Source organism: Nematolebias whitei, chromosome 7, assembly GCF_014905685.2.
Source record: "Nematolebias whitei isolate Nwh7 chromosome 7, NemWhi1, whole genome shotgun sequence".
Taxonomy (NCBI): Eukaryota; Metazoa; Chordata; class Actinopteri; order Cyprinodontiformes; family Rivulidae; genus Nematolebias; species Nematolebias whitei.
Genome location: NC_056504.1, coordinates 48,408,169 through 48,417,649, shown reverse-complemented (window position 1 = coordinate 48,417,649; position 9,481 = coordinate 48,408,169). Strand labels below are relative to the sequence as shown.

Sequence of the window (9,481 nt, the reverse complement as noted above, 5' to 3'; positions counted from 1 at the left end):
ATAGATAGATAGATAGATAGATAGATAGATAGATAGATAGATAGATAGATACATAGATAGATAAAGGCTCTGAAACACCACACTTTTCCAATGTTCTAAACTCTTAACCGTACGTAATTTTAACTACATATGTACTGTTCAGTCAGGGCCGGCCCAAGGCATAAGCAAATTAAGCGGCTGCTTAGGGCCCCGGGGCAACTAGGGGGCCTCCTAAGTGGAATTGAAATATTTTTTGTAATTATTTCTATATGATTCTATTTAATTGTTTAAGTTCAGCTTTTGCAAATTATTCCATACATTTACGTAGTTTTAAAAACTAAATATTCAACTTTAAATACATTTTTTAAAACCATTTTACATGGTTTCAAGTAATTGTTCATTTACATTATTAAGTATTTCCTTGATATTTTTATTTTATTTTGTCTGTATTTGCACAATTTAATTTATTTTATGCATCTAAGTTATTTTATCTGTTGTTTGTTCTTGATCTTGCACTAAAAATTATTTTGAACATTACTGCTGCAGTTCTTTGGAAACAAAGATGATAAACCAGTTGACACTTTTGCTGTAAAATACATTGAATACTGGTGTTTTTTTTAGTTTGTTTCTTTTAGTACCACTATAATATCTACATAGAGGATAATATAAACAGGACTGTCAGAGTTGCAATGAGTTAAATGCTAGGTGGGTGAATGATCTAATCATCTGACTGGTGATTGCAGTAATCCCATTAATAGCAGAAATAGAGGGCCCCAAACCAAATTTCGCTTAGGGCCCCATGGAGGCTTGGGTCGGCCCTGTGTACAGTACTGCAAAATTTTACTCACCAGCTCTGCAGAACAGCAGCTCGGTTCTGGTCGGTCAGGCTCGGTTCCAGTTCTGCAGGCCTACCCTGCAGCGACGAAGCCCACAATGTTCTAAACTCTTAACGCTATGTAATTTTAACAACGTACGTATATGTACTGTACAGATCTACTGCAAAATTTTATATAGGAAGTCACCAGCTCTGCCGAAGCTCGGTTCCGTTCGGGCTTGGTTCCATTTAGCTACCCTGCAGCATGACTAAGATGACTGCCCCGTCCAGGTTGATGTGTGCGTGCTGCTGCTCTAGAAAGGACACTCCACCCGCGAGGCTGCCCATGATGTAGTCCACCACCTCAGCCCGGTCCGGACCAGCACCGCATGACCAAAACCAGGCCGAACCCCACCACCGTCTGTCCCCTGCAGCCCCCTTGATTTGGTTACATTGAGTTTGGATCAACTGCAGCCCATTTACTCCACTTTTTTTTTCATTCAACCTTTATTTATATAGGCTAGCTTCATTGAGCCACAGGGACTCATTTACAAGCGGGACCTGTTCCAGACAGAATACATAAAGTACAGACAACAAAACAGTAAACAATGACAACAATAAACTACAGTAAAAATGCAGTTAAAATAAGAGTAGTGTATAAATCAGTAAATCAAGGTGCTGTAAAACAGGGTGAAATACTAAAACAAGAGCATATTTGATTTGATTTTTCTATTGACATTATCAAATGTTTGAAATCCCTTCAAGAAATCAAGGTGGACAACTTCAGTTCCTGTTGTAAGGTGTTCCAGGTGCAGGAGCTGAGTAGGAAACAGCCTTTTTGCCAAGTTCAGTCTGCACTAAGGGGACGCTGCAGGTAATGATGGCCTGAGAGCGCATGTTGTAACTGCACTGACGGTGTGACACGTGGGAGGAGATATAAGAAGGTAGCAGACCAAGGAAGGATTTATAGATAAAGATGAACCTGTGAGAGCCTACGTGTAGATAATGATGACCAACTGGCCAAGGAGTACAGAGTGCAGTGATGGGTATGATAGTTACAGTTCGTTATGAATCTTAGCACGCCATGGTAGACAGCATCCAACATCTGCACAGAGCTGGCAGGGGCATTCATGTAAATAATGTCACCTTAGTCAATGGCCAGTAGGAAGGTAGTGGTTACAAGGTGATTTCTGGCATTCAAAGTTAAGCAAGAGCTATTTCTGAAAAAAGAAACCCAGTTTTAATTTCAGTTTCTTTATCAAGTTTTCGACATAAGTTTAAAAGAGAGATGTGAATCGACCAAAATTCCCAAGTGTTTGTAAGAATCCATAAACTCAATAGGAACAGCATGCATGGATGAGATGAGGAAGAGTTGCTGGCACTGACTTTCTGTTGGAAAACATCCCTTTGGTTTTGTCAACATTTAGCACAAGCTTGAAAGGGAAATTATTTGTTGTTGTAACTCATTATCCTCATTTCATTAAGAGATGTTATATATACTGATGGCTGTAGACAGGAAGGATCTCTTGTAAAGGTCCATCCCACAGTGGATCCTAAGAAACTGGCTGCAGATGTCGTCCGATCCGTCCACTCAGACTGGCTGGCCTCTCGGTTCCCCCAGGCTGTAGGACCGCCCAAATGTCGGGCAGGACTCCTCCCAGAGTTATGGCCACTCCTCCAAGCAGCCTGCTGAGCTCCTCGTTGCTGCGGACAGCCAACTGTAGGTGCTGATGGACGATCCTGTCCTTCCGCTGTCATGTGCCGTGTTTCCTGCTAATTCCAGGATCTCAGTGGTCAGGTACTCAAGCACAGCAGGCAAGTAGACGAGAATGTGTCGACAGAACATCCTTTTCAACTCACTTGAGATTTGGGGCTGTAGTTGAGATATTATTTGAGCTTTTGAGATGTTAATCAGCTGTTGGTTGTAGAAAACTGCCTTGTTGCCATGGTTACGCATCATAACAAATGTCCAAAACTAAAAAAGTTTCAGTAAAAATCCTTCCAGCTGCACAGCATCTGATACCAGAGGAAACAATCATCCAAAACATGTGATTTACATCCAGAAAAAGAGAAAATAAAGTTTCCAAAAGCAAAATCTCAGAATGAAAGTAACAGAGCTGCTCCAACATGCAGCCACCTTGAGCGGCGCAATTCTAGAACATGCAGAAGTAAATGCAGACTGTAGAAGCTGGAAAACTTTGGCAACTGTGTTAGCTCGGCAATAAACAACAGTGTAATCGGCAAAGAGATGCAAGGATGTGTCAGGAATGTTTTGACCTACATTATTTATAGAAATTGTTATAAGAGTGGGACCTAAAACTGAGCCTTGTGGCACACCATAGGTGACCGTTAGGTAGCTAGATGAAGTACAGTTATGTCAAACACATTGCCTTCAACCTGAGAGATAGTTTGAGGACCATCCAGCAGTGTGATCTGAGAAACTGAGAGCTTGTGGCCTAAGATATCATGATCTACTGTATCAAAAGCTTTGGACAGGTCTAAGTAAAGTGCAGCACAGTAATCTTTAGCGTCTAAAACTTCAACAACATCATTAAAAACATTTAGCGAAGCAGTCATTGTGCTATGTTGTTTCCTGAAGCCAGATTGGAGAGAAGATAAAATATTAAGAGTCCAAATACTTCTTGACTTGAATATTTATCAGGTTTTCTAAAACCTTAGCTAAAATACAGTTTGGAGATTGGTCGATCTACAGTGAAGATACTACTTAAACTTGAGGGATGAGTTCAGCTTCAGGATTATTTGCGACTTTCCTGCCAGTTCTGTCAACTTAATAAATACTGTAGATTTGCAAAAACTTTCCCTCCATTTGGCAGAAAGCAGCGGCTGGACCAAGGGCATCAGAAGCATTCGTAATGTGGGGGGGACACAATGATGTGTATGTGTATCGTGGTGGAGTTTGTGTGCCTGAATGATCCTAGGAGCTATGCTGTCGGGGGCAATTATAATTGCCCCTGGTAGGGTCTCCCAAGGCAGATTGGTTCTAGGTGACAGGCCAGACAAAGAGCAATTCAGAAGATTTTTATGGTCATGACACAGCAAGGAACTCAGTGTCCCTTGCCCGGATGTGGGTTACCAGGGCCCCACCCTTGAGCCAGGCCTGGGGGAGGGGCTTGTCGGCGAGCGCCTGGTGACCGGGTCTCTACCCATGAGGCCTGGTTAGGCTCAGCCCAAAGGAGCAGCATGGGTTTGCCTTCCTGTGGACCCACCACCTGCAGGAAGGGCCATAAAAGTCAGTTGCATGATGCTATGGGCAGTGGCCGAAGGCGGGGACTCTGGCGCTCTGACGCTCTGACCCTGGTTTACCATAGCTGGACACTCAACTTCATGTTTAAAAATAAGAATATTAACTTTACCCAATGAAGCATTTTAACATCCACCAACAGACAGTTCAATTCAATTCAATTCAGTTTATTTATATAGTGCCAAGTCACAACAGAAGTCATCTCAGGGCACTGAACAGAAACATTCATATATAAAAATAATAAGTTAACACTATTTATCTGAGGAGCAGACTGTTTTGAATTTATGAGACTTTTTACTGTTTTCTGATTTAATGATAGACCTGCTCATAACAAAAAATGACCTGCATCATGCAGCCTTCACAATACTAAATTACACTGTGCCAAGCGTCACACACACGCACGCACGCACACACGCACGCACGCACACACGCACGCACGCACGCACGCACACACACCTTTAGTCAGTTTTGTCAACCTGCATGTAATTATTAAAACAAAATAATTTACAGGTTCCTTCCTACCTTGGTGCCACCACAATTTCTACACATCATAACTTTTATTCTCCTTTACTTCACAATCCACTTGGAATAAGATCTCCTTCTCCCATCGTTTTCCTTTCCAGTATTCCTTCATTACTGATTTTAACTATTTTACATTCCAGAAAACTTGTCACTTGGCTTCTTTCTCCCTAACACCAGCTGAACTTTTCAAATCTTAAGGCAAAATTTAGCCGCGCACGACACAGACAAGCTAGCTAAGATGCTACACGCACCGTTTCTCTCACATCCTAACCCCGGTCAACAACTTGCTGTAAGCTAACGCGCAACATGGAGGTGTCTTCACCTCCTCTCTCTGCCCCAACAATGAAATTCCCCAAAGGGATTGAGATAAGATGCACCTGCTAAACCAAGTGATTGAGGAGAAACGCCGTTTCTTAAAAGGAAATGATGTCGTCCACCACGCCTCTGACACCCACCCCGAAAACAAAAACTCTTTGGATCTAGACGATTCACGTAAATTACATTTTATTTTGAAAACGGCGATTTTCACCGAAAAGCGACTAGTTTGCAAGTATGTATATCAGTGACAGTAACATTATCTTTGTTGTCCTCAATGAAACGCTATTTGTCTGAAATGTTTACTTTTTTGCAAAGAAAAAATGCTGCTGCAGTCAATACTAATTACTTTCACCATACGTGACTGACTGTTTAAACACTGAACAGGGAAGGGCGTTTCTTTTTTTAATTTACAGATTTGTAACACGGTGAACAGTGGACGATAGAAAATGTGAACGCAAGTTAGGAAGACTGTTTCAAGATTTCAAGTGTTAAAATGGTTTAAAAGAAGCTGATGGGGGTGGACAAAGCTCAAAACATCAATATATCGGTTATCAGCATTAGCCGTCACCTCCCAATATCGGTATCAACGACAGCCAAAATTTCCATATCGATTCGGCACAAGCAATTACACCAAATATTGTGAATAAAAACAACTGAAACTACACATCTATTTATCAAACTCTGGAACTGTGCAGTTTTACTTCAGAGTGAACTCTCGTGTGCGTTTAGGAATCGTCTTATAATATTCAGTTAATCTGTTTGCCTCCTGTGAGAGTTCTCGTATTCAACAGGAGACTGAAGAGTAAAACTTTGACCTCACTGCAGAGGAGAGCTTTGTTTCCTGTGTACTTTTGTGTGTCTGGTTAAATTAGTCTTATGGCTAAATCTATGTCCACAGTCTTCACACACAAATGGTTTTTGTCCTGAGTGGACCCTCGTGTGTCTGTTTAAATTAGACTTCTGGCTAAATCTTTGTCCACAGTACTCGCATACAAAAGGTTTCTGGCCTGTGTGGACTCTCGTGTGTTGGTTTAAATGAAACTTCTGGCTAAATTTTTGTCCACAGTCCTCACATACAAATTGTTTCTCTCCTGTGTGGACTCTCTTGTGTCTGTTTAAATGAAACTTCCAGCTAAATTTTTGCCCACAGTCATCACATACAAATTGTTTCTCTCCTGTGTGGATTCTCATGTGTGAGTTTAAAAGAAAATTTCTGCTAAAGCTTTGTCCACAGTCCTCACATATAAAAGGTTTCTGTCCCATGTGAACTCTCATGTGTCTGTTTAAATCAGACTTCTGGCTAAAATTTTGTCCACAAAGGTTACATTCAAATGGTTTCTCTCCGGTGTGGACTCTCATGTGTCTGATTAAATTAGTCTTCAAGTTAAATGTGTGTCCACAGTCCTTACATACAAAAGGTTCATGTCCTGTGTGGACTCTGACGTGCCCATTTAAATCTGTCTTCTGGCTAAATCTCTGTCCACAATCCTCATATACAAAAGGTTCCTCCATTGTATGGATTTGCATGTGTAAGTTTAAATGTGTATTACTGTTAAAACTTTTACCACATTCATCACAACTAAATGATTTTGGTCCTATCTGGACTTTCCAGTTCTTCTCTCTGAGACTTTTCTTATGACCCAAACAGCTTGAATGTCCTTCTGTTGAATGACATGTCAAGTGTCTCTGAAGAGACCGGTTGTGCAGAAAATGTTTACCACACTCAGAGCAGCTGAAACATTTGTTGACAGAGTTTACAGCTGACTCAGGAGACCTGCTCTCCTTCCAGTCTTTGTCTCGGTCTTCAGTTGTTGACCCAGAGTCTGACAAGTGTTCCAGCTGAGAGTCAGGACTGTCCCCATCCTCGTCCTCTTCATCATCCTCACTGACTTCAGTCTCTGAAGAGCTGGAAGCATCTCCATGAGGATTTAGATCTGGGTTCCTGCTGGTTTCTGCTCCTCCACAGTCCTCTCCATCAGCTTCTACTTTCATCTGGTCAGCTGAGCTGCTGGTTGGAACATCTCTGTCCTCCATTTGATACTGATGAAGCTGTAAGAACAGAGGCTTCTCTTCATCATCCTCACTCTTTACATGAACTGCAGTGAATGAAAACCTGCTGACATCAGTCTCCTCCTTCACAATGAGTTGCTCTCCCTCCATTCTGGTCCAGAGTTCCTCCTCTTCCTCCTTGATGTGGAGGAGCTCTGGGTCCTGCTGGTTCACATCAGGTCTCCATTCCTCAGGAGCATCTCCTCTGATCAGCAGAGTCTGCTGAACATCTGCAGGGGACACTGAAACACAGAAAGATGATATTTTAGTTGTTCCACATACAATAACAAATTAAACGTACTACAGATGGAACAAACTGTTTATGTCCAGTCTCACAGAATACAACAGGGCAGAGGAGACATGCGCTGTCCAACTGACCGGCTGCAACAATAGCAGCAACGAATGCAGTGGAGGAGCAGCCCAAACTCTGAAGAGTGTCTCAACCCAGGACAAGACAGAACAAGACAACAGAGCGTCCTTGTGCACTGGAGCATTTAAGCACAGTTCAGCCATGTGCCGAGGAGCAGGAGCGCAGCCTATCAGGGGGATGAGCGGCTCAGCAGCAAAGGGCTTCAGGTGCAGCCAATAACGCCAGTGGAGCAGCAATGGATCTCAGATGACAAGAACCCAAGAACACCACTTACACAAACAGCTGACGTGCAGCAGGAGGAACAAAAACGCACCTTGTAGCAGCAATCTGCCCAAGTTTAAAGGCGTCTGTCACTCCCATCAATCAGTGGTGCTCTCTGACTAACACCTGGTGCACAGAGTGGGGAAGTGGAACACCATCTCACCTCACAGGCATTGACAAGTTTTCCACATACAACATAAAAGGCTGCCATGTGTCACAAAATCTTTGAACAGAACTCTTCAGGGTATTAGGGGTGCAGAAAAAAATTGGTTTTTTCGATGAATCTAGATTCTTAGTCCTGGCGATTCTGAATCGTTTCTAAAGGTCCAAAAATCGATTTTAAAATGCATTTAAGTTTTATATTTTTTCCGCTCCTACTCCCCGTTCGGCCGCCGTAGAATTGAGCCATGTAGGCCACCGTACAGCAAGCTAGTTAGCCAGCTCCCTTTATCTGAATGGAGCCTGCTAGCATGGAGGAGAGTGCGATTCAGCCCGCTGCTTCGTCTTTAAAAATCATTTCAGATCCTACAATGTCCCGGGGGAAGACAGAGCTTAACAAGAGCACATTTGTTTACAAGAAGTGTAAAATAAAATTGCGGTACAGTATTTTGGAAATACGTCACAATTCACAGAAGATGAAAGCGAAGCAGCCGACCAGCGAACTCTGCAACAAACTTCCAGTGTGAAGAGTTCCCTCTCCATCTCCTGCTGCATCACAAAGGATTTACGAGCAGACAGCTCAGTGGAAGGTGAGGGGTTGAGTTTTATTTTTAATAAGCTGGATTCAATGTACGTTATTCATTCAAGTAGATTTATTTTTTGCGATAAAGCAGCACAACAACTTCACCATGAAACAACGAAAGGGAGCAGCTCTGATGCAGCTGCAGCTCAAAGGTAACTGTTATTTCTCATATTATACTAAAACTTATAGATAAGTTATAAAACGAACTTAATGGAATTTGTCTTTTTAACAGGTTGAAGAGACATCACCTGGAGCCAGTTCTAAATGATACAGTTTATGGTTTATAAATTATAGTTCAGAAGAGATTTTGTGCAAACTTGCACAGGTTTTGAAATTTTGTTAAATATTTACTAAATATGAATCAATATGGTTAAGACTGTGAAGTCTGTATATTTCATATTAGGTTAAGTTTTGAAAATATAACAAATGTCAGAGCAATATGGTGAAAAATAACTGAAGTCTGTATTTTATTTTGAGTTAAAAGGTTAATATACGATGTATGGTAGGCTGAAGTCTGTGTACTTTTATATTTATATATTTTGAATTATTTGTCTGTGATGGACTGGAGACCTGTCCAGGTGTCCCCCGCCTCTCACACAGTGATAGCTGATGTGGGCACCAGTGACACCCGTGACTCGAAAAGGAAGAAGTGAATAAAGATGATGGATGGATGAATTATTTGTTCCTAGATTTTCATTTTAAATTTTATTTTTTTTAGAAAAATTCAGGCAGCTAAGCTAACCTAATACTGATAATTTAAGTTACAGAATTTTATGCACTCCTATATTTTTTCCTATTTTTGGTATAAATATAAAATGAACAAAAATATTTGATACAGTAAGGAACCTAAAATGATTTTTAAATAAATGGTCTATTGGTTTACATTGTTGTTTAATCTTTTCAGCTCATCAGTTACATATACATTATAATTGAAACTAAATTTATGACCATTTCAATAGAAAAATAGTTTCTGAATCGAAAAATTGATTTTAAATCGTATCGTGACACCAAAAATCAGAATCGAATCGTATCACCAGCCACAGAGATCTCCTCCTACATTTCTCTGCGTGAGTGCAGCTACAGCGTGCGCTCTCAGGACATTATTACCTGCAGTGTCCCCTCAATGAGGACTGAACTAGGCAAAAGGGCCTTCTCCTACTCCGC

At 41.3% G+C, this 9,481-nt stretch overlaps 3 protein-coding genes across 3 annotated transcripts in view; all 3 read right to left on the bottom strand.

Annotated features, from left to right (window-relative positions):
* LOC119412084 (histone H2A-like) overlaps positions 1 to 1,042 on the bottom strand; it is a 4,139-nt gene extending 3,097 nt beyond the window's left edge. The window contains exon 1 of the mRNA XM_037679060.1: positions 1,002 to 1,042. Within this exon, the coding sequence (XP_037534988.1) occupies positions 1,002 to 1,042 (41 nt within the window). The remainder of the gene's footprint in view (positions 1 to 1,001) is intronic.
* The window catches only part of khk (ketohexokinase), a 40,655-nt gene that overhangs the window by 20,962 nt on the left and 10,212 nt on the right, over positions 1 to 9,481 (bottom strand). The window lies entirely within an intron of this gene.
* Positions 5,712 to 7,984, bottom strand: LOC119412082 (zinc finger protein OZF-like). Its single transcript, XM_037679059.1, has 2 exons — positions 7,954 to 7,984; positions 5,712 to 7,186 (listed from the first exon to the last, which is right to left on the bottom strand). Exons 1-2 carry the CDS (start codon positions 7,982 to 7,984, stop codon positions 5,712 to 5,714), a joined length of 1,506 nt encoding a protein of 501 aa, XP_037534987.1.